The sequence below is a fragment of the Spizellomyces punctatus genome (genome assembly GCF_000182565.1).
Source record: "Spizellomyces punctatus DAOM BR117 chromosome Unknown supercont1.8, whole genome shotgun sequence".
In the NCBI taxonomy this organism is placed as follows: Eukaryota; Fungi; Chytridiomycota; class Chytridiomycetes; order Spizellomycetales; family Spizellomycetaceae; genus Spizellomyces; species Spizellomyces punctatus.
The window spans coordinates 796109-820131 of NW_015971544.1; the positions used below are offsets into that span (position 1 = coordinate 796109).

Consider the following 24023-nt stretch of genomic DNA (forward strand, 5'->3'; position numbering starts at 1 on the left):
TGACTAATGACCAAGTAGAAAGGCAAAAGCGGGAAACGGAACACATGGGCCGATGGTATGAGCAACCTTGATGCCTGTAGCGAACGAAAAGCCCTGCAACATTGGTGAGCGGCGTAATGGTGAGCTGGTTTTTCGTGCTGTGTTGTCGTAACGGCGGTTTTGCATCGGCGGAGCGGTCAAAGACCCGAATCTTCTGGTATTTTCATGGTCTCACCTGTTACATGGCTTTTATCGTCGCTGAAAGCCCATCTTAAGATTGTAGTCTGATCTTCCCACGTCAAAATATAGTTTTGAAACCAGAGGCAGTGAATGCAAAGCATGGCCGAACAGCAACGTCCATCAACACCTCCTTTAACTCCTCCTCGCGATCAAGCGAAAGGAGAAGCGGTCATCGTCCCCATTCCCATCGTCATGGGTGCCATTGAAGAAATCGTTACTCCAGGCAGAGAACACCCTCCAGAGGAAGAAGAAGAAGGCAACGAGGACCATGAAACAGACGTATTCGGCCGTAATTACCCAACTGCTCGTCGTGCAGCGACAGGAGAAGCTGTTCCTATATCAGGCAGCGTACTACCAGGTATTGGTACAGTTGAGGCTCCTATTCAAACTGCCCGTGCTGCGCTGCATATTGCGGATGAGATGGGTGCCCTTCCTCCGCGAAGCGTCGTAGAGCGTGGAGCAGAGATGGCTGGTGAGGAACAAGAGAGAAGAAGCATTGAAGGAGTCGAAAAGAGTGGGGAAAGGAAACACTTTAGAAAAGATGAGGAAAAGTTTGAAGTGCCGCAAGTCGGGGAAGAGAAACCGGCAGAGGCTGAGCACATTCCTGGTGAGTGGAATGTCAGTCAGCGGGTGGATCCTTCCCGGTATGATCCAAGGGTGCCGTATATTGCGGGTTTCTCGAATGGTATTGAAATAACGGTAAGGAGAGTTCAGAACTATATAGAGCGACCGGCAACAATCTGACCATCTCTTGCAATTCCATCTAGGATCCCATTATACTCGAGACCAAATTCGGCGCGGAATTTCCAAAATGGCTTCGAGGTATTTCAGAGGCCCAGTATTCACAGCTGTAACACCCTCATCATAGTATCCTTCCTTGTCCTAACTCAATTTCCCAGGGGCATACTACCGTAACGGCCCAGGGTTGTTTGATATTGAGTACCTGGACAAAAAGAGGCATATCACTACCTTCAGTTTCGAGCACTGGTTTGATGGCTTGCCACTCGTTCACAGGTCAGTATTGTTGTTCTGCAGTTTTTGCCAAAACAAAAAGTCATCTTCATAGTTATCGTCTTGCGCAGATTTCAAATCGACGGTGCGAAAGGGGAAGTACAGTATCGGTCCCGCTTTACCGCCACGACATTGGAAAACCTGATTCGAGAGTATGGAAGGAAGACGCATAAGACAACTGACACGGATTTGGGAAGGTTGGGGTTAAGTAGGATGGAGTCGGATCCCTCGGCGGTCGCTGGTATGTTAATGTCATGTTGACTGTGGTTCCTCTCGCTATTGCTAATACATAATGGTATTTCCTTTGTGTAGTAAATTTTGGTAGGTTATCGTTTCATTCACGCTTGTCCAGCTACACGCATTTTACAGGATGACACGGACCTACTATCCATTTAGCGATTCAACCGGGTTTCCCTATCGGTCACGGTCTCCCTGTTTCCGATCATCTTGTCCTAACAACAGACTCGACTCTCCTGCAGGAGATCGACCCAGTTACATTGATCCCCAAACGGGCCTTCCGTTATGAGCACATCCACCCGGCATTCAAGGGTGAGGTGGCGGCCGCGGTCGCCGCCCGGGACATCCAACATAAGATTCTGGTGAACTATGCGATGGAGTATTTAGCGAACGGACACGCCAAGTATACGTTCTTTGGGCTGGCAGAACAGGACAGGTTTGATCCTCCGGTTTGTATCGTCACTTCGGACCATATTTTTTTCGCACATGTGGGTTGAATGACACTGATCATGTTTGTAGGGTCACCTCATGGCAACAATCACAGGCCGTCCAACCCACGCTCACTCGATCGCACTCACAAAACACTATGTTGTGCTTGTTGCATTCCCTTTCACGACGACGTGGCGTACTGGGTTCCGGAAAGTCGTCCCCTGGCTTTCGCACCCTTCTCCATCGTCGCCCTCAAGTATTCGCAAAGAAATGTACTTTGACCCACACGGTCACACCACTTTCCATGTCATTGTAAGTTGCCATACTCCTACAATTTTCAACGTAACGTGTACGATAATTCAATGTTCAATATCTTTAGGACCGTGACCGCCGTGAAGAAGTCTGCATTTTCCGCACCGGTCCAATGTACGCCCTGAACATTATCAACGCATTTGAAACCGACGACGGGCAAACGGTGTGCATCGACATGAATACATACGACAATGATGAGATTTTGAGGTGCTGGGATCTGAGGAATTTGAGGACGTCGGAGATGCCGCCTTGGCCAGGTGCAACGGTTAGGCGATATGTTTTGAGTAAGATTCCAGAGGTATGTGTAATATCATGCAAGGGTGTGATAGTCGTACTTAAGCACCGAGAACAGGCATCAACTGTATACAAAGTCAACAAATCAAAACTGCCCGAGGTAAACAAAACACATACTATATAGTACCAGTCTGGCTGAAGTCGCATTTTGATCCCCCTTCTCGTAGCCCTTTTTCACGCACCGAACTGATTTCACCCTTGAATGGCCTCGCATCAATCCTGACTCTCCTACTCATCAATACAATTACGCCTGGGGCCTGAGCATCAGTCCAGAAAAAAGGAAACTAACCAACGTGGTTTGGGACACGATTGTAAAAGCTAATGTGGCGGAAAAAAGTAGAATCGAATGGAGGCAGGAGGGCTGTTATCCCGGTAAACTTGACAAAGTTCTTTCCAGTATTATGCAGTGTAAACGTGTACGCTTAACTTTGATGAACATAGGCGAACCCATCATGATCCCAAACCGGGAGGCCGAAGTCATCAACGAAGACAACGGCGTCGTCCTCAGCATTGTTCTCGATACGGTCAACAACAACATTAGTTTCCTATTGGTGTTGGATGCCGCTACGATGCAGGAATTGGGAAGGGCTAATCTACCTGTCCATGTTCCGTTTGGGTTCCATGGTATGTTATTCGCTGCCCTCATGGTGTTTAAGACGTTTTCATTGATTGAGTGGGTTTCATGTTCAGGCGCTTGGACGCAAGAAGTCCACGGTTGAAAACGTGTGTGATGATGTCGGGTCAAGATTCTGTACGAAAATGGCTGTTCATTAGGGGCCATGTCTCATCGCTGCTGCATTCCTATCTTGTTGTTTGCTGGGCTGTGTATTTGCAAGGAGCGTACATCTTTCGCACGTCAAGGCATTTTAAGTAGTTCCTGTGATGCAGTTCCTCGTTTTGTATGTTATGATAGCGTTATTTGGGCTGTAATGCGTTATGCTGAATATTGAAATTTTTTAGTGAAATACTCTGTCGTCTGTGATATAAACGGTTCAAAACCTCAAACTAGGAAATGGTAGCATGATTTGCACTTAAGACTTATTCAACTAAATTCGGCCATCAGCCCCCCCCCTCGTCCAGCAAAGAAAGAAATGCACAGATCGTCTATAGCCATCATACATAGCCCCAACCCACTGCCCTCCCTAAAGTCACTTCGCCTTGTGCAGTATGCACTGGCGACGTCCATATAATACATACAAGAAAAAGAGTACCGTGTACATTCAATCAGCTTGGAAGCAGATGCTAATGCACGAACGCCGTCTAGGTAGTCACAACATGTGCGCCAGTAACATGAAGTTGTGGTAAGATATCTCTTAGGTACTTCCCGCTGGCTGCTCCATTTGCGTATCGACCGGGCTATTAAGTGTTACAGATTCGGTCGGTACCGGGTGATTGCTCTCCAGCATGGGCTGCTGCTCCACCTGTTCCCCACCCTCTTCCTCATCACCCTCCTCTCCATCGCCGTCGTCGCTCTCATCACCTTCTTCGCCTTCTCCGTCATCCGGTCCATTTTCGCCATAATCTTCCTCATCATCTTCATCTTCCTCGCTCACATCAGCAGGTGCAAACCGGTCCCCTGGTCCCTCAACTTTCGTCCCGCAGTCAAGGCCATCCGTAAAGTCCAACACCTCGAACCACGTCCGTCCACCTTCCCGTTGCACCGCGCAGACCAGACGCTGTTCATCCATACGTACTCGCCATACGCCTTGGACGTTTCCAACTAGGTCGCGGATGAAGCGCCCGTGCACAGGTTGCGGACCGTTGGGACCTTGAGTGAAGGCTAAGGATGGAGCGAAAGGCGCCCCAGGTGGCGGCTGTCCGGATCCATAACCTGTCGAGCTCAGCTCCCAGACCTTCACTCCACCGTCGGAACCAGAGACTATCCGATTCAATTTTGGATCGTGATGGAAGCAAGTAATTGCCGCAGAATGACCAGTCAGATTTGCGAGGCATTGGCCGGTTGTTGGAGACCAGATACGAAGCGTAGCATCAGCAGCTGCTGATACAAGATATTGTGGCGACAACTCTAGTAGACCGACAAGCGAAGTGTGACCTGGATTTCATAAACGATAAGGTTGCTTATATCTTTTTGTGCAGAAGAGTTATCTTCTTACCTTCCAGATTGAACATTGCTTGACCAGTTTTAGTGCACCACACGCGAACAGTGGCATCCATGCTACCGCTGACAGCTCGCTGCAGCTCATGACTGTATCCCACACTGTACACCTTTTCCCGATGTCCACGACATACATGGTCGCAGTTTCCAGTCGTCAAGTTCCAAATCCGTACAGTACAATCGTAGCTCCCGCTGACGAGTACATTTCCAAACCCTGCGATTGCACGAACAGAGTTGTTATGACCGCTCAACACGTGCCGGAAGAAGGGATTCTGATTCGCTTCCCCGGGAGTCGGTGATGATCCACCGGTTGTCGTGGGCAGATATGGTTCGTCTCGCTTCGGATGTGGTAGTCTCCATACTCTTAACGTAGCGTCGCGAGAGCCTGTCACGACAAGCGGTACTTCCGGCTCCAGCCGGCCAGTTTCAGGATTTCTCCATGGAATGATAATAATCAAGCATCGGACGGTGGATGTATGTCCTTCAAAGAGATGAGTGCATCTCCCGGTATCCATATCCCATACTCGCACCGTGCGATCTGTTGATCCCGATACCAGTACATCATTCCAATATTGAAGGGCCCAGACACCACCCTCATGGCCCTCAAGTCGTTTTCGGAGCTCGCCGGTTCCTGTGTCATAAATGTGGATAGTTTGGTCATCTGAGCCGGATACTATCTTTCGAGCATCGAATTGCAAGCATGTGACCACATTAAATGCGTGGCCAGGGAATGAAATGTGTTTGTATCGGCCGTGAAACCAATTTTGACGAATAAGGTGGTGCCTGCGATAGAGATTTTTGTAAAGTTGTGCAGGGAGTTGTCCGTTTTCTGATGAGAATTCAATGAGTTTCCGCGCGTGGCTTGGAGAGTTGACTTCGCTCTTCCAATTTTCCGGCCAGTCGGCGGCGCTTGCCACTCGATTTTGGCCGGCTCCTGACGACCGACCCAATGTGTATTCATCGTCGCTGTCCTCCATCGGGTCCGCAGACCGAAGGCCGGCTGGCGGGTTCGTCCGTATAGATGGATTGTCAAAAGTAATCTCTAATTCAATCTCATCTTCGTCGTACCACCCTTCACTAAGCAGGCGTTTCTTCCACACTGCAACTTCAGCGCCGTCGCCATCCACAACTCTCTTCCACGCTTTGCTTACTGATGCGCAGCGCCCCAAAGATCTCAAATCTAAATATTGCAGTACTTGGTAACTAAGTTCTACAGGTAGCAAGCCCACAAAATCGCGCTTTAGGCTAGGTAGAATCAGAGAAGACACAAATTGCAATGTTGGAAAGGGGCAACGTCGTAATAACTGGAGGAGAAGATAAGACTTAAGAGGAGTCGGCAAATTGTCAAATGTAGATAGGATGTACGGAATATCGCCCAGGGAGGGTAAATCGGCAAACTCTGCTGGAATCTGAGATTGCTCGGTAAATGTGAAAGATGTCGATGGAGCAGTACCATTCATGGTTGGTAGCGACCCGAGGATACTGCTAATCACGGGATGTTGGGCTTCCATGTCTGGATTCGGGAAAGCGCTTTTTGTGGTCGGGGACATTGTGGGACTTGGAAGATTAGGAGTCACGCTCTCACTAAGATCAGGATCAGTGCTCTGCGCAGCTCCAGGTATATCTACGGGATTAGCCTCAGGGAAAGGTGTCAAGGGAATAGGAATTGGAGTTCCAGCTAGCATGGGCTTTCCAACAGGGGTAATACGATGATCGTCATGTCGTATAGAGTGTGCTTGTGGCGCACCAAGTGGGCCCCTTCGCTTTGGTGCGCGAGACCGACCTTCAGCAGGGCTCACAAGCGACGGTGAGACGTTGCTTTCTTCTAATTCCGTGGCAGTCATGGCGGCGTAGTTTTCCGGTGATACAGGTCTTTTGCGGTTACCCTTTGGAATAGGAATGACAGGGTCAGCAAACAGACGTTCTAGATCGAGTGTAGGTGATGCGGCTCCTTGTACGGGATAGGATTGCACAGACGTAGACGTGACCTATTAGGAGAAAGGGAACATCAAATGTTAACTGATCAATTGATATGCGAGACGAATCCGGCCGAATATCACACAATGCCCCTACCTGATTGTGATTAAGATTATTGTCAACAACCTCCACTTCTCGGAAGCTAGTTGGTATGCCGTTAAGATCAAAGCAAAACTTTTTCAAGGCCGGGGGTGTCGGGGTCTTTGACAAAGGGTATACTTCTGGATCCAACGGGTGGGGAGCCGGTGGAGGTGGAATATAGAGTGGAGGATAATCTGTTGTGCGAGTTGTAGTGGTGGTGACAACTGTGGTGATTACTTGTTGAGCTGCTAGAGCGTATTGCACAGACGGACGTCTAATAAGCGACTCTGAAGACGATGAGGATGATGCAGCTGAGTAGCCATCAGAAAGACAACTATTAGCTGATGTAAGCCCAAAAAGAGTGCCAGCAGAGCGAAATTGCCTACCTGACCCGGAGCCAGCCGACCCGACAAGTGTTTCAAAATTAGCAAACTCAACAGCGGGCGTCGTTACTGTAGCGGCAGTAGCAGTAGACGCAGAGGTCAAGGTCGGCGGCGGTGGTGGTGGAGTCAGAGCAGATCCTCGATTCCAGTTTGCGGAAGGGGTTGGAAGCATGCCGCTCTGCTGGAGCGGGTAAGTGGGGTATCCAAACTATACTTTCTTATCTAGTCAACTCTTTGTGATAAAGAAGAAGCTAGAGGGAACAGCTTTTGGCTTTTCTTTCTATTTTTTTCGCTGAAAAGCTGCGATGCAGCAAGGAGGTTCGTGAGAAAAATGCTCAGATTTGCTGTAAATAGTGCTTGCAATTCAACATACCAGTCTGCTCGGGAGCCTTCAGTCCAACCGTAAGTATTCGTTTGTAGAGGCCTTTGTCGGCAAACTGCGAATGATTAAAAACAGTGAGCTTTGAATTCACCATTTTCCTTCTCCCTGGCGTGGAAACACCGTTTCCCTGTCTGACCCGGCTGCCACATTCATCGGACTGCATTCACCGATTGCAACCCGGTAATCGACAGTAGCAACTCTTGTCCACTTACCCACAAAGCCGACACGCCTTTGCAAAAGATCACACCAATCCGACAGGTCCTTCCAAGTCGACTAAACCCACCCAGGAGAACACGGGGGTATGTTTTGTTGCACGTTCCAACCAGAACAGTAGCCAACCGCTATCTCGAAATCACAAGCCAGAAAAGCAGAGTTGAAGAAAGTCCCGCAATCACCTTCCACACCCGCTAAAATAATAAAAAAAAAACCAGGTCAATCCAACAAGGAAAATGGCCCAGCGCAGTGTGTCTGCTGTGTTTTGAGACTGGGGCGAGTGTCGACAAGCGTGCTAAGCGCGTTCAGGAGCTTATGCGGCACACCAATTATAAAATGGGGGAAGATCTTGTGACTTTTTGTTGGCTGGCCTTTTTTTTTCCTCCTTCCTTCCTTCCTTCTTCTTGGACTTTAAAGCTTGAAGGCCTGCAAGGAAGAGATGATTTCCTAGCCTTTGCAGCACACGCACACACACATGCAAGTCTTTTGGGGCGAGGGTTGAACACAAAAAGACGGTACTGTTTGTCCAATTCTTTGACGATAGGGCATCTAGACCCATCAACAGGGGAGCCCTGAAGCAAAATTCCTTCCCCTCCCCCAAAATCCATTTACATCACTATCATCTGCGCAGCACTTTTTGTCCTGACTGGGGGATTCTGACTGAATAACTCTGGTCTTTTACGTTGTTTTGGACTTTTCGCCCTGCTCTGAATGTTGACGTATGTTGGCGAGACCCAGCCATGTTGGTGCTTCCTATTGAAAACTCCACTACCTATGTGGACAAGGAAACGATAGATCTATTAAAAAGTTTCAACATTTACTGGACATTTGTGTTCCACCGTTAAGTTGCGATGGTGCTGGGACTCGCATATAAAACGCTCGTTTCCCATTTTGAAGCACTGTTGGAACTTGGTTTCTGCAGAAAGAGAGGTCCCAGCATTGAAATATCAATTGTGCTCACTCGTTTTTCTAATGCATGTACACTCCAACCATCAATGAGTGCTATTGCAAAGGCAGCTAAATCCTACACTGTTTATCGCCGGGCACCTTTTATGGCACACTGCAACACTAACTTGCAACCATGCAGTTAGTGTAGGAGTGGTACATGGTTGCATGGCGTTTATGTCTGGAGGATTGGGCAATGACCTTTGTTGTCATCATTTCTGTACAAGTATTCACTTTATCAATATATCAAGGACTTGGCAGCTAAAATAGGAAATCCAACACTTTTCGAGTTCATATCACTTGCAAGGGCGGGTAATATCACACATTTCATTTGAAAGCTTCAACCGCTAATCACCTATATTCAAACATGGAGTTCTCTATAATTGATTTCATCCAATCTTACGATCATCATCTATGCTGTTTCAATAGTGCGGAGCCGATGGGTATTGGCACTAGCACCCGCACCAGGGATTGAACCGGCGACAACCAGTTCGGAAAAGGTAATCTAACTAATCTACGCTACGGCTGGAACACCCCTGCTGAACACTTTTGGTCTACCGTGTCCATCTAACATTGATTGCACGATCATCAGCATGTTGCAGGTGCTCAGCGTGTCCCTGTTCCAGTAGCGCATCGTCCAGGCTTGCTGACAGTTAGGGTTGGTACAACCCAGCAATCCATGGACTTTTTCAATCTTGCCTTCGCGACGGCGCCAAGGTCTTGAATGAGGTCGTGTTTTGAAGCCTTTTTCAAGGAAGTCAGCAGATGAGGCCAAACAGTGAGGGCAGACAGATGAGGTCTTGTACTCGTCGAGAAGGAAGCAGTTGATCCTGTTGCGCTTAAAGAGGGTGCGCCAACCTTTCGTCTTTGATGAGGTCTGAAATCTTGCAGTTCGACCGGCATCACTCCAATCACCCATCACAATGGTGAAGTTCCCAAACTTGTTGCGCATGTTGGATATGAGGTTTGATTCACTCTTCTGACGGTTTATAAATGCATGCCACTTCCACTGCGTGTGGGCAGGGTGGGAGTAGAATTCCTTTCGATGATCTGAATCTGTGCGGCAAACAAGAAGGTAGCAAGTGAAGTCCATGAGGTTCATCGTCTTGTGGCTTGGGATATGTGATTCTATGAGGTCCATTCCCGCTTCCTTCTTCATCTGCTGCCGTTCCTTTGCAAATCGCTGTGACAGTGCATATTTTTATGATTGCAATCATAAAAATATGCACTGTCACAATCGCCGGCTACCAGTCTCCTTGCAGCATTGATTGGCGGTATAGCGAAACATTGTTGCACCATTGCTGTCTTGGCAGTAGAGAAGGTCGTGCTTGTTTGGGTCGATAATGACAATGTTCTCTGCTGCTTGACAAGCAGGCAAGTTGTTTTCCACATAAAGCGCTTTAACCTCTGCCTCCATCTTGTTTGCTGACTTTTTCCCTCTGCCGCTGTGCTTTCCATACTTGTCAGCTTCAGGATGTTTCAAGTAAACTGACACCGAGGTACTGTCTGTCATGATTGAGCCTTCAAACTGCATACCACAGCGAGACTGAAAAGCTTTGGTACATAGATTACAGATGCGCAACCATAAATCGACCTTTTCGACAGTTTCCGCTTCTCGTCGCGTGATGCAAAGAAGGTGAGAGTAGAGGATGATGGTGTCGATTTGCACGTGACTTTGAATGAGCGAGCGATGAAGAGGTATGGTGCTAAACCGTCGAAATCCGTGATGCTCATAGAGTCAGGAGAGTTTGCAGTATGCAGGAAAGAAGGCGAGAGGGTCTACAGCAACCGAATATGTGAGTGGCTGGTCGTCAGAAAGGGGAATGCTAAGGGACCAAATCTCTTCTAGAAGTTCACTCTCTTCAGCAGTCAAGTCATCAAGCGACTCAGGCACAATATCAAAAAGGAAAATTGACTTCAAGTAGTGAAGACGAGCAAAGAAAGCGTTTTGCGCATCGCTTTTCAGTGGCAGTCGCTGCTTCTGTCTCTTCACATCAAGCCACAGATTAATGTACCGGAGCAGCATCATCATGAAGTGTTCCTGGACATTGACCTTCAGATTCGTCATCATACTCGCTGTCAGATAATTGACTGATTGCTGCTCTTTTTGTACATTTGGATGAACGAAGCCGACGATGTTGCAGTACCATTGGATGTATGGCAACAAGGATTCGCATAACGCCTTCTTTGCACCAGTTTTTGGTTGCCATGATTCTGTAACGGATTTTTTGTTGGTAGACTATGGTAAAGACAACTTGGGTCTCCTAGCAGGTTGTGTGGGTGTCCGTACTAGGAATCGTAGTCTCCAAATCCTTTCTTTGGGCGTCGGTAGCGACTTGAGGGCGAGAGGCAAGGAGAGTCGGTTAGTTGTGAACCGAGCAGGATTTAGAGGCTTCAGTGCAGGTGATCAGGCCGTTGAAGCGCTCTGTTAGGTTCCTGTTAACCTAGGATTGGGGTTGAGAAGCTAGTTGTGGGGATTTTTTGTCGCTACGGCTTCTGGCCGCCGACTTATTTTATTGAATTCCTCTTTTTATACAAGAATATGCTACGGTAACGTCTACACTAGTTTCCGTAGCCTTCATTAGGGTGGCGGCGTCCGATCTTCCCATCTCGGACCATCGCCATGATCGATCATGGCTGCGTAATGTATCCTTCATGCTGCGCTGGTGTAGCCCAGAACCGAGCTTGATCTTAGGGGTTTCGAAGCTTAGGTTACAATTGTGGAAACCTCAATCATGGTCACCTGATGCCTTTGAGTGAACCGGTTTATCAGAGTCGTTCGCTACATCCCCCCTTCGAAAAAGAAGGTTCGGCGACTCATCTGTGAGTGCCCGAACCTCGCTTCTACCATGACGCAACTGGATAGTCGTCGTCAGCTTCAAGGCTGTCTTCATTGATCATCCAGATTATGGTAGCGCGCCCCATGACGTTCGTGCAGAACCAAATTTGGTCAGTGGCTTCCGGAGCCGGGGTTCCAGGTGTCCTGGAACCGTTGGCTCGGGTTACGTAGAGGGCTGTGAACGTCTCTGCGGCCCTTTTCAAGTTAACCGCTCGAAAGTGGTAATAGGCGTGCTCCCGATGTTTGGGACGGAGCTGCTCTTCTGTGGTTTCAGCTGCGTTGGCTAGCTTTAACAACACTGCTCTCGCGGCTTCGATGGCTATGTCCGCGAAATCGTGGGCCTCGCGATCGGGCCAGAGGGTGAAGTGGGCCGTTTTGGGGTTTCCGGCCGCATGTTGAGGGACCCCAGCGTCAAGCCAGGCGGCGCAGGGTACGTCCCGTAATCTCTTCCCGATCTTTTTTGCGTCAGCGACGATACCGACAGCTGCTTGACCACCGTCGGAAGCCCTACTGTAGGGCTCCGCGATATGCATCGTGAGGGGCTGGCTCGTGGCGTACGGCTTTGAAGCCCCGTCAACCACCCAATCTTCACCACGATAGTGTTCGAGGGGTTTGTTTGGGTCTTCGAACAGCTCACGAATCCAAACTTCAACCCAGGTGGCCATAGCTGCTCCGAGCTGCTCGATAGAGTTCTCGGCAGCGAAGGCGTCGCTTACTTCTGACCAGGGATAGCCTTCCTCAAGGGTAGAGAGGATGCTGACTCCTTGTTGTCCTCGGATATCGGTGGTCATGGTGTTGGAAACGAAAGCTTTTGTCTCGGTGTTGATAGACAAGGTTTGCGAAGCAGAGTAGGTCTGTAAGGGAGATAGGTCGTAGGTAGTTGAAGAAGAAAAAAGAGGGGGAGCGTGCAGGGGCGTCCTTTTAAGGTCGTTGCCGGCTGATTTTGACAGCTCGGACGCGCGTAAGCGTGATCGGGAGGCTTGGTGTGGCGTTCTTGACTGGTGAGGTAAGCCGCGCGAAACTGGTTTTCTTTCTGGTGAGAGGGCGTGATTATCACGTGAGCTATTGTCCGGATAAATCGTGAAGCATTGGTGGTCGGAAGCATAAGCCAGGGCGTCACCTGCAAAGCTGACTACCAAGGAGTCCTCTACTAGTGCGCTAGTGGGAGCTCTGGATCTCCAGTACTCTTCTAAGGCTTCGGAAGCCTCTGTTAGGGCTTCCTCTGGTTCCCAGGTATCCTCATGGGGTGGGTATCCAGCCCAACGTATTCGAAATTGACGCTTTCCGCGCCTGGTTTGATGGTCTACTATTGCTTCCACTTCGAACTCGCCTTTTGAAGCGTCGGAATCCTCCATTTGTGCTTCCGCGATCCTTTCCTCAGTTTTGGCGTCGACAGGCTTCTGGTACGGACGTAATTTCGATATGTGAAACCATGGGTGAAGTCGTCTCATCTTGTCTGGCAGTTTTAGCTCATAGTTGTCGCGGAGAGGGTTGCAGTCGGTCACCGTGACTGGTCCCAGCCATTTCGGAGCGATCTTGGACTCATACCCTGCTAGGTTTTTTGTGCTCAGAAGCACCTTATCTCCTCTCCGGAACTCCAGATGTCGTCGCAATAAATCGTAATATCTTTTCTGCGAGTCCTGGGCCTCGATCATCAGATCCTGGATAAGGATGTTTAGGTCTCCAAGATGTTTACAGAGCTCTTCCGCGTCTGCATTTCTGGTTTCTGACGGCCTTTCAACGATGTCCGCCAGTGGATTGTGGGGCTCATAGCCTAGGTCCATCTTGAACCACGTCATTTTTGTCGCCTCGTGTACCGTATCGTTGATAATGAATTCTGCAACCGGAAGAAAGGTGTCCCAGTCGTCTAATCGGGTGTTGACCATTGTGGTAAGGACCTGCAAGACCGTTGCGTTGTCTCTCTCTGATTGTCCATCACCTTGAGGGTGGTAGGCTGTGGTGAGCTCTTGATTAATCTTTAGGTTTTTGCAGACCTCCTGCCAAAATCGACTTGTAAATTTGGGGTCGCGGTCTGAGATGATAGTTTCCGGGATGCCGTGCAATGGGACGTAGTGTTCTATAAATAGTTCCGCGACCTGAGTAGCTGTCGCAGTGCTCTTGAAGGGCCATACGTGGATCCTCTTTGAGCATTTACAAGCTATTAGCCAAAAGGCATCGTACCCTCTGGAAGTAAGTGGGAGCTTGGTTACGAAGTCAGTTGTGATGACTGTCCAGCGTCCCGGAGCTGGTGGTATGGGTTTCAACAACCCCGGAATCAGTTGCAGTACCCTTTTTGAGCGTTGGCAGGTTTCACATCCTGCGCAATGTTTTCTGAAATCTTGTGCCATTTTCGGCCACCAGACTTGTGCTGCAGCTCTAGCGTAGGTTCTTTCGAATCCGAAGTGTCCTCCCCCCTCGTGAAAAAGCTTGCGCACCTCGGGGGTGCAAGCAGGGGGCACGTAGAGGCGCCAAAGGTCTTCGGAGACTGAAAAACGGTGCCACAGCAGGTTATCTGCACGTTGCCAGTCCTGAAGAAAGCGCGCGTCGGCTGTAGTGTAGGTGTCGGGGCTGGTCTCCCATAGGAGCGTGCGGGCCTGTTGGGCTATGGGGTGGAGCTGGCTGGTGAGGCCAGCGCGGATGGCGGCAATGAGTGCAGGCTGTAAGGCCAGACGAAAGACGGCATCTGCCAGTGTTGAGGAAGGTGCGAGAGCAGCTGGTGTGGTGCGCAGCCGTCGTCTTCCGCGTTTCGACACCCATATTTGGGTCGCGGTGGAGCAGAGTAGGGTTTCCGCTCCTAGTAGCCGTGAAAGTGTATCAGCGACAATGTGAAAACGTCCTGGTTTGTGAACGATTGTCATCCATTCGGACCAGTAACTAAGATCGAGGGCCCAGCGGAGAAGCTTACGGTTCTCGCCTTTGTATTTAGCGAGCCACAAAAGAGCTCGGTGATCAGTAATGACCGTGAAAGGCAGGCCTTCGAGGTATGGGCGGAGTTTTCCGAGGCCCCAAATGAGGCATCCGGCCTCGAGTTCGACGGGGGGGGCCTTCTTTTCCGAGGTGGTGGTGCCTCGGGAATGGTAGCACAGCGGGTGTTTAGAAGCATCCGGCTGTAACTGTTCGAGCGTGACATTAAATGCTGTGTAGGAAGCGTCACTGTGAAGGGTGTAGGGGAACCCTTTTCTGGGTGCCGCGAGCACTGGAGCTGTTGTCAGAGCCTGCTTGGCGGCTGCGAAGGCAGAGTTTCGGGAATCGGTCCATGAAACTTCACGCTTCGCAATAAATCTGCGCAGACCTTGGTCGGGGCGCTTGCGAGCAAGGCGTCCGACACAAAAGGGGTCAATGGGTAAGTCCGCCAGCGATGATTGGCGTAGATTGACCACCGGTAGGTCTGAGGAGCTAGATTTCGGATGTTGCGAAACCTCAAATCGGGCTCCGGTGGCTGTGATTGTAGGGGCCACCGCCGTGTCGAGCATGGATGGTGAATTGAGCTTTTCAGCGCCTTTCTTCGGGTCAGCGCGACCCTTTTTAAGGTCTCGGTATTTGCGAACGCCCTCTTGGATAGCGTCTTGCAGGGGTCGGACGAGTTCCGCGTAGCGAGAAATGAATTGGGCGTAGAACCCTAGGAGACCCACAAATGACCATAGGTCACCTATGAATTTGGGTTGTGGCCAATCGACTATGGTTGCGACCTTGTCTGGATCGGTAGCGAGACCCTGAGAGGAGGCAACGAAACCGAGGGCCGTGAGCTGGTGAAAGAGCCATTGACACTTGTCAAGTCTTAGGGTGAGTTTGGCTCTGGAAAAGCAGTCGAGCCAGTCCGCGATGGCGTCTAGGGCTTCCGCGGCTGTCTCCGCTCGTGTGTGGATATCGTCGACGAAGTTGTTGATATTTCGCCATTTGGAGGGACCCAAGGTGTCGTCCATCACCCGACAGAAGTGCGAGGGGGCAGTCTTGGGTCCGAAGGGCATAAAGAGTGGTTCATAGATGCCGTCATGGAGTCTGAGCGCGAGCCATTTGCGTACCGACGCATCGGTGATGGCGATTTGGTAGAATCCTTTGTTTGCGTCACCTCCCGATATGTATCGGAATGGGACTGCGATGATCCAGTTCAGGATGTCGAGCATGATGGGAAAGGGATATGGATCCCAGGCCATGCAGTCGTTGGCTCGGCGATAGTCGAAGGCTACGCGCGGGGGTTTGTCTGCATAGCGAATGATAACAGGATCGCTGGCGAAGGTTACTTCGGTGGTTCGTTTCCACCTCTGAAGCCCCATCATGGTGTCTCGCTCCGTCTCGAGGGCTGTGCGCTCCAACGGAGAGTACGACCGTGGCCTCGAAAGGGGTGGCGGAGCCGAGATAAATCGAGGCGCATAAGGAATCTTGGTGTAGTTCCCTATGAGATGACCCTCATAGCTGAAGGCTTGATGGAAGTGTCGTAGAATGTTGATTAGGGCCCAGACCACAGGTTTGGGTCGCTTGAGATCGACGTGGAAATGTTCCGCGTCTTTTAATTGGGCTTCGAAGGCCCCTGGAGCCCTCTCCGTAGAGTCGAGGTTCCATTTGTTCCAAAGTGTCTGCCATTCTTCTTTGGAAATGTTCTCTTCGGGGTCCGCAACCGAATTATGGGTCGCGGTGGACAGTTTGAGGCCTAACGGGACTGTTGAGCTAGCAGCGGTGGCCTCAAGAGGGTTTTCGATGAGAAAAGTTTGGGCTGCCACGCACGTCTGTCCCGTGATTAACATGGTTAATCTAGACTTCTGAGCTTTGGCTTTGGTCAGCCGTGGCATTGACACATCCTTCATGAATTCACCCTGCTTGGTTTTGTATGGCGTGCCGCGCATGTGATCGGTGTCCAGCTCATCCGTTATGGAGCAAGGGATAAGGATGTCCGGATTCTTGAGCGTCACCGCGAAACTGGGTAACGGGGGTTCCTGAACCAAGGTTTGGAGTTTCAAATGTCCCAGAACATCGTTGGCTAGGATGATGAGAGGTTTCCCATATGCAATGACTCGGAAATAGGCGCGGAAAGTCAGGTATTCTCCTCCGCGGCCTCTGAGGGAAGTTTCGAGGCATACTGTCTTGGTAGATGAGATACGTCCACCAATGCCTTTGAAAGCCATCGTTTCCGCATCCTGCAAATCGGTTTCGGAGAACAGAAGGCCCTGGTACGTGTCGGAAACCAGAGACTCGCAGGCTCCTGTGTCTAGTACCACAGGTGCCCAGAGCTGAGCGATGACGGCTAGCGTCCAGCAAGGCTGCGTTTGGGTCTTGGTCTGGCTTTTGAGTACATCGCCTAAATCTACCGAGTAGAAGGCGTTGATGGAAGGCACCACGACCTCGAAATGGGGCACGATGTCATTAATTGTTGCTTCCGTAGCCTTGATCGCACTCTCAAAGTGCTCTCTAGATTTGTCGTTTTGTGGTTTTGTTGTTTTATTCTGGCGAGCAACTTGTTCGATAGCCAGCATGACTATATGCGTCCGTTCGCTCTCTTCGTGTCTTTGGAGATGTGGATGGTCTTTAACGTGCAGAAATTTGGGGTTTCCGCGACGATAATAATAGTCTGAGCGAACGATATTGCCTGTCAGGAGAAATGCCACCAGTTGCAGGTTGGCGTAAGAATCAAAGATAACAGGATCTTCGGAGCTCCACATCAAGAATTTCTCACGCTCGTCGAGCCTTATCCAGGCAAGGAGGATCAAACGAGGGGTACCATCTTCTCGGACTTTTCGCAGGATTCGATCCTTGTCAGCTTTGGCTGCGGCAGCGATGTAGAGGTGGTGGGAACTCCACGCAACTGCGTAGGGGTCGTTCCCGAGGTGCCCGGCGCCTCGCTTCGGTTCTTTGGCGAAGAAGCTGAGCGCGCGGGGGTTGTTGCCCATCATCAGAGCCACTTGCGGGGTGCCCCAGATGATGGCTATGTTGTCCCAGACTTGGTCCCAGCCCTGCGTGGGCGTGCGGGGGTCCTCTTCCTTGGTCACCGTGACCTTGGAAAGAGGTGCGGTCATCAAAATTGTTGATTCCGAGTGCTCGGGTGAATGAAAGAATCCGATGGTGTGGAATCCTTGATTAGCGGTGGCTGTCCTTTCCAGTTCCGAAGCCGAAAAAAGAGTCTCGGTGGTAGCGGACGTCGAGTCCAGCTCCACTATGTACGACTTCTTGGACTCCTGTTTGGGTTTCCAACCTGCGGGCATGGGTGCTCCGTATGGTCCCTTCTTTCCATCTTCAGGATCTTTTCGGTTCAGGTTCTGCCAGCAGAAAACATTCCAATGCTTTTTCTGACAGAATTTGCAGGGTGCCGGTGGTTCCGTGTTGGGGTCCGGAACCATCTTCTGAGGGCCGTCGTGACCCTTTTCGGGGTTTCCGGTTTTATGTTGAGCCGTCTGCTTAGGGCCTTTGTCGATTCCGGTCTTTTGTGACTTCTTCTGAGCTTCAGCAGCACCGCTGTAGCAAGGGTCTCGTTTTCTGGTGTCATCAGAGCCGAAATAAAGGCGCAGGAAGTCTTTTAATTTGGTCAGGTTCATGACGTTACAGGATTTGACCATGATTTGGATGTCGCTGGGCAATTGTTCGACTATTAGGTCGAAATGCTGGTCAGCGGGACATTCTATGTTTGCCCGGTCGCCGTATGCGAGGCGCCGGAGATGAGTTTTGTGGTCAATGAATGCGAGAAAGCTGCGAAATTCTTTGGGGTTCGCGTGGCAGCGCACATATTCGGTTTTGCGCTTGGACTCGGTTAGGGGATCTCGGAACTCTCGAAGCAGTTCTTCTTTCCACCTTTTCCAGGTCCACGAGCGAGTTTCCTGGGCTTCCAGAGTGTAAAACCAAGCGTCGGCAGGGGTTTTCTCGGCTATCATGGCTGGTAGGAGCTGTACCATCCTGGCATCCAATGTTGCGCTAACGTTTTGAAGAAGTTGGACTTTGTTGAGCCATTCTTCAACGTCTTGGTTTCTTTTGCCCGTAAACTCGGGTACGTCCTTTGCTTTCAAGGAATCGACCTTGGTGTCGCTGGCCCACGGGGCTGCTGGCACTTGGATTGGAGGCACCGGACCTGAAAAACTTGGTTCGGTACGCTCCCTTGGTGTGTCCGACGTTTCCCACGGGGTTGCGGACCGTTCTCTTGTAGCTCGTGCTATGAGAGGTTGTTCAGGCAGCGGGCGATGCACTAGGGCTTCTAAGGCTCGTGCGAGGCGCTCATCCACCGCTGTCTGACGTTCGGAAAGCCTATGAAGCTGTTCCGTAAGGTTTTGAGTTGCCAACTGCGTTGCAGCAGTCGAGCGGGCAATGTCTTCTTTTAACGCTGCCACTTCAGAGGCCATCGTGGCCAAGTTAGGGGCTTCCGGTTCGACGGAAGTGGTCCCTGAACGCCTTGGGCGTGTTGCGGGAGGGACTTCGACGTCCTCCGCAGGACCCTGACTACGAGTCTGGATCACAGGTGAGCGGCCTCGCGTTGGAGAGCGTTCGACCGGCATCATTCTCGGTTTCGTGAAGTCTGTTTCCGAAACGAGAGAAAAGGTTTCCGAGTAGCTACCTGAGCGGATCTCGGTTTGCACAAGAGTTTCGGTACAACTGAATAAGGTTTTCAGCTGAATTTGAGAGGGGAAGGCAGTTCGTCGCGCTTCTCCACCATGTAACGGATTTTTTGTTGGTAGACTACGGTAAAGACAACTTGGGTCTCCTAGCAGGTTGTGTGGGTGTCCGTACTAGGAATCGTAGTCTCCAAATCCTTTCTTTGGGCGTCGGTAGCGACTTGAGGGCGAGAGGCAAGGAGAGTCGGTTAGTTGTGAACCGAGCAGGATTTAGAGGCTTCAGTGCGGGTGATCAGGCCATTGAAGTGCTCTGTTAGGTTCCTGTTAACCTAGGATTGGGGTTGAGAAGCTAGTTGTGGGGATTTTTTGTCGCTACGGCTTCTGGCCGCTGACTTATTTTATTGAATTCCTCTTTTTATACAAGAATATGCTACGGTAACGTCTACACTAGTTTCCGTAGCCTTCATTAGGGTGGCGGCGTCTGATCTTCCCATCTCGGACCATCGCCATGATCGATCATGGCTGCGTAACGTATCCTTCATGCTGCGCTGGTGTAGCCCAGAACCGAGCTTGATCTTAGGGGTTTCGAAGCTTAGGTTACAATTGTGGAAACCTCAATCGTGGTCACCTGATGCCTTTGAGCGAACCGGTTTATCAGAGTCGTTCGCTACAATTCACCTTTGTTGAGAAGATAGAGGATGGCTTCAATTGTCTCTTGATTTACTGTGGGAAAAACTGGCACTGATGATGAAAGGAGATAGAATTTCAGCGCGTGGGAAGCGTGGTCGGCGAGTTGATGGATGATGGCGATGTAATCTAGAAGCCGTTGGCGATAGTTTGGCAGGAAAGCTTTTGCAAAGGAAGTCTTGTTGCAGGTATGTAAGGTGGGTTTGTCGAGTTTTTCAAGCTTTTGCTTCTTTTTTGGTGGCATTGATGATATCTGTGGGAAAAGATGAAAGCCTGGGAAAATGGGCGACGACAACTTATATAGGATTTTTTGGATCAAACCATAGTTCATGAGTCTAAATCGAGTAAAATTATGATTAAATTGGTTGGAATCTATGTACTAGTGCCAATACCAATCGGCTCCGCACTATGTAATTGCTTTCAACATTCTAAACAAAATTTGCAACCATCTCTTGATATTCAACTGTAGTGGTAAAAGACAACAACACATGGCGGAAGGGTTCAGAGGACCCAAAAGCAATCCATACTTTTGGTACAGATTAAACATGGAACGCTGATAACAAAGGACAAGCAATTCTCCTTAGGCTTTTACTCAACCCAACGGGATGGTGAAAGAACAGGATGCATGGCTTATATTCGAGCTGGCTGGACAGTAAACAAACTGAATATCTTGCATGCAGCACATTGGTACTGTCCGTGACAGTATATGTGAATCCTGATACTGAATAAATTCTGACCATCATTTGTTTAGGCCAGCAGTTCATCAAAAGAAAACGCTGTCCCTCGCCAAGTCTTCGTTTGCGCAGCCCTTGAAACTCTGCACAGACGATCGCGCGGAGGGGGCTTTTGCAATGTTTCATCTTGTGAGTTGTGTCCATAGCATCGCGGCTGGGAGCGGCCATTTCTGGTGGACACTCTCGCTTTACAAGGACCATTGTTCAACATCACCGTTAACGGTCGTTTTTCCTGCTGTCACCGTGTGAGGAAGCAGTGCATTTCAAGCCAGAGGGTAGTATTTTGCCTCGGCGAGAAGTAGACATTGTGAGCTCGTCTAGTTTCCATTGTTGAGTTAGCTGGACTCGTTGGAGCGACATGTCGTCAGACAATAGTCCGACAGATCTTGCAGGAGTCGTAACTGCTGCCGGTTTGCAGACGGCGATCTCAATCGGTAGGAACAGGACGGTACATTTGAGGCTCCGTCGCCCGGTAATGCTTATAGCTTCTTTGTTTATGTTCAAGGGCTTTTTATCGGCTTTTCTTTATTACGGCCGCGAAATAAAATTGTATACGAACCTCGATCAAAGTTTGCTCCGGAGCAGTATGTGATTGTCGCAAAGGATCTTAGTATAAAAGTGATCTTAACTGCCTTATTGACCAACAGGAAACGACCACAGCCGCTCAGCGGTATTCCGACAGCATGGCTGCGCCCGACGCTCTTTACCAATGAAAACCAACTTGTCGACAAGATCGGCCTAGATGCCGTCATGTTCCTCCGCTTCATTCGTCTTTGCTTTCAATTCTTCCTAGGTCTCACATGCATTGGAATCCCACTTTGTATCTTCCACTTTTATGCGCCGAGATTCACCGGAGGATCGAACCGCGACAGCGTAAACAGTCCTGATAAACAAACCGATCAAAAGTCGCCCCAACTGGCCGCGTTAACTATCAACAATGTATATCATGAGTCTTCGTGGTTTTGGATGCATGCTGTATTGGTCTGGGTGTTTAGCATGTATGCATACTGTAAGTTTCCGATTATGGTGATAATCTGCAATATTACGAGTGCTGCGACTCAGCCGTTTACCATATTGCAGATCTAATGTACAGACTCTGGATGGATTGGATACGATTTCGTAGAGAGTTCTTTTTCAGCTCAGAATTTCAAAGTGCATTTCATAATCGCACGCTAATTCTGACAAACCTCCCGGACTCGATGCGCTCACCTCAAGACGTAACCGAGTTCATGACATCATTGAACTTGAAGGACTCGATTCGCCAGGCCGTAATCGGACGGGAAGTTGGAGATTTACCAAAGCTCATTGAAGAGCACCAAAAAGTCACTGCAAAATTGGAGGATGTATTGGCAATCTGTAAGTTCTTGGATGACGATTTAATGTCTTGTCTAGATACTGATAAATTTCATGGTTCAGACTTGAAAGACCCGTACCGAGTTCCGACCAAGCGTCCTACCCATAAAATCAACAAGAAATTGCTGATATTTGGAGGACAGAAGGTTGACAGTATTGAATACTGTAGCGGGAGACTACATGCGCTGGAGCGCGAAATCTACGAACTGCGCTCGAAAGGCGATCATCACTTCAAGCCAAACGCCAATGCATTTGTTTCTTTTCGCAGTGTCCAGGCTGCTCACTCTGCTGCGATTAAATTGAATGGTGTAGCTGCTGTGGCTCTTCGAAGCCGATCACTTTCACCGCCATCTGTGAAGCTCAGTCCAGATTTCGACGATATTATTTGGCAGAATGTTGGGATTAGCGCTGCCATTCGGCATACTCGCAGACTGATGGCACTTGGAATTGTCATTGCGGTTACGTTATCTTGGTCTTTTTTGATCATCTTCATCACCGGGCTGGTGAGTTTGGGCACCATTGAAAAGTACGTCCCAAAGCTAGCGGAATGGATTGAAGAGCGGAAAGCTGCAACAGTCATCCTGACATCCATCATTGCGCCGGTTTTGTTCTCGGTATTGCAAATCCTTCCACCGATCGGATTCCGGTTCTTGGCGCGCTTCCAAGGCGTGTTGTCCAGCAGTGGCGTAGAGAAGAGCGTAATGCACAAAGTCTTTGCATTCCAAGTCTATCAGTACGCCGCTATCCTTCTAATCAATCTGAGTGCAACAACGATCGGCTCGATTCTGAACTTTTCGAACGGGGATGTCGGAGCGTCGACACGATCTATTTTCAACAGTATCGCCGTCGCATTCATTGACGTGAGTTATGTGCGAAATCGTGAAATATTCAGGTCACATATGTAACCTTAATTTTCGCTCTCTTGCCAGAAATCTTCCTTCTTCATTGCGATGATTGTGACTGGAATGACGAGCATCGCGATTGAACTGATTCAAGGCGTTCCCTTGGTATTGGGTTTCATTAAGCGACATCTGTTCGCGAACACGCCCCGTAAAGAGTTTGACTACAACCAAGCCCCCGCATTACCGTATGGGCCGATCTACGCGCTCATTCTCATCAAATTCCTCTTGGGCGTGTGCTACTCTGTTGCCGCCCCATTGATACTGCCATTCACGTCTGCATTCTTCTTTGCGGCGTATCTGGTGTACAAGTATCAGCTTATCTACGTCTACGAGACGCCTTTGGAAACGGGGGGAACGTGGTGGCCAAAAGTGTTCACACTATTATGCATATGTATCGGCTCGTTCCAGCTCATGACCCTCGGAGCAATATTGTTAATTGCTACTGGGGTGAGCGCTGAAGGGAATGGGAAACGACAAGCCATCATGCTTGTGGTCCTCATGTGCCTGAATGTGGTATATTGGTGGGCGTGTCGGAGATGGTTGGCGCCTCAAGGCTTCATGTCCAAATCGGATTTGGAACTCGTGGAATCAGCAGGCAAATGGAATGACAACGAAGAGTTGGAAGATCGTGTATACAACCCTGCGTTGGTGAAACCGTTGTGGAGAGTATGGGTATGGAAGCAGGCTCGAGAGGTGCAGGACAAATATTATACGCCAGAGTATCAGGATATTGAAGATTTCATTCGGAAAACACGTCCAGTATCAGTTGGTGGACGTGGAGAGGTTGGAAGCACGGACGATTTCACAGAAGTAGCAGGCACAATCCGTCGTAACGCAAAACGGGTACTATCGTTTTATCACCGCCATCCGCTACATAGCACGAGCCCCAATGCTGAGGCACCGCCAGAATTGGAGCACGTTGCACAGGAGGCAGGAGAAAGTCTCCCTATTGTTGTCGCTGTCCCGGATGACGAGCAAGATCCAAACATCACGGCAGGAAGCGGTCTTCCAACGTACTCTTCTTCTGCCACGCTACATTCGCTAGAACGCCCTTATGAACTTCAAGACTATGCATCTCAACGTGAAATTCCAGTGGATGTAAGGTCATTTTCCTCAACGGAAAATCTGAATAGCAGTCAGAGGACGGGGAGTTATAAATACCGTTAGAGATTATGAACTTTTATTTTAATAGATAGCAAGAATAGGAAACGAATTAAGTAATATTTATGTGGGTTTGTGATTATGCATTTCTAACTAATTGCATGCATCAGAAGCTTTGTTATCAGCAATTGTCGGATGAGATTCTCGTTGCAGGGGGCACCGTATTTACAAAACTATGTCATGTCTTCCCTGCAGCTCCATGTTTCTTCCAGCGCGGTT

General features: G+C 49.6%; 4 protein-coding genes across 4 annotated transcripts; 2 read left to right on the forward strand and 2 right to left on the reverse strand.

The window, feature by feature from the left end:
* Positions 1–213: 213 nt before the first annotated feature.
* Positions 214–3221, forward strand: SPPG_05143 (uncharacterized protein; the record flags this gene model as incomplete). The annotated part of the gene is made up of 11 exons (XM_016753371.1): positions 214–918; positions 987–1041; positions 1119–1233; positions 1302–1471; positions 1543–1551; positions 1627–1916; positions 1987–2208; positions 2276–2506; positions 2561–2602; positions 2670–2874; positions 2944–3221. The coding sequence occupies exons 1-11, from the start codon at positions 310–312 to the stop codon at positions 3219–3221; spliced, it is 2226 nt and encodes a 741-aa protein (XP_016607807.1). The 5' UTR covers positions 214–309.
* A 158-nt stretch (positions 3222–3379) lies between these two features.
* Positions 3380–7903, reverse strand: SPPG_05144 (uncharacterized protein). Its single transcript, XM_016753372.1, has 6 exons — positions 7654–7903; positions 7433–7496; positions 7063–7359; positions 6692–6987; positions 4617–6606; positions 3380–4555 (listed from the first exon to the last, which is right to left on the reverse strand). The coding sequence occupies exons 3-6, from the start codon at positions 7229–7231 to the stop codon at positions 3816–3818; spliced, it is 3195 nt and encodes a 1064-aa protein (XP_016607808.1). The 5' UTR covers positions 7232–7359; positions 7433–7496; positions 7654–7903; the 3' UTR covers positions 3380–3815.
* Positions 7904–9029: 1126 nt separating this feature from the next.
* SPPG_05145 (uncharacterized protein) lies at positions 9030–10112 on the reverse strand (the record flags this gene model as incomplete). The annotated part of the gene is made up of 2 exons (XM_016753373.1): positions 9030–9655; positions 9848–10112. The coding sequence occupies 2 exons, from the start codon at positions 10110–10112 to the stop codon at positions 9114–9116; spliced, it is 807 nt and encodes a 268-aa protein (XP_016607809.1). The 3' UTR covers positions 9030–9113.
* A 10106-nt stretch (positions 10113–20218) lies between these two features.
* On the forward strand, positions 20219–23902 carry SPPG_05148 (uncharacterized protein). The gene is made up of 7 exons (XM_016753374.1): positions 20219–20341; positions 20406–20822; positions 20894–20972; positions 21036–21397; positions 21469–21744; positions 21805–22601; positions 22671–23902. The coding sequence occupies exons 2-7, from the start codon at positions 20747–20749 to the stop codon at positions 23808–23810; spliced, it is 2730 nt and encodes a 909-aa protein (XP_016607810.1). The 5' UTR covers positions 20219–20341; positions 20406–20746; the 3' UTR covers positions 23811–23902.
* Positions 23903–24023: the final 121 nt, after the last annotated feature.

What these genes read in the sequence shown, in the direction of transcription:
- SPPG_05144 (XM_016753372.1), bottom strand. Translation starts at nt 7,231, where the DNA reads ATGCTTCCAACCCCTTCCGCAAACTGGAATCGAGGATCTGCTCTGACT. An exon ending in ATAATCTTAATCACAATCAG is followed by an intron (nt 6,607 to 6,691) that starts GTAGGGGCATTG and finishes TTCTCCTAATAG; the next exon opens with GTCACGTCTACGTCTGTGCA. An exon ending in AGCAATGTTCAATCTGGAAG is followed by an intron (nt 4,556 to 4,616) that starts GTAAGAAGATAA and finishes TATGAAATCCAG; the next exon opens with GTCACACTTCGCTTGTCGGT.
- SPPG_05148 (XM_016753374.1), top strand. Translation starts at nt 20,747, where the DNA reads ATGTCGTCAGACAATAGTCCGACAGATCTTGCAGGAGTCGTAACTGCT. An exon ending in TCAAAGTTTGCTCCGGAGCA is followed by an intron (nt 20,973 to 21,035) that starts GTATGTGATTGT and finishes ATTGACCAACAG; the next exon opens with GAAACGACCACAGCCGCTCA. An exon ending in GGAGGATGTATTGGCAATCT is followed by an intron (nt 21,745 to 21,804) that starts GTAAGTTCTTGG and finishes TTCATGGTTCAG; the next exon opens with ACTTGAAAGACCCGTACCGA.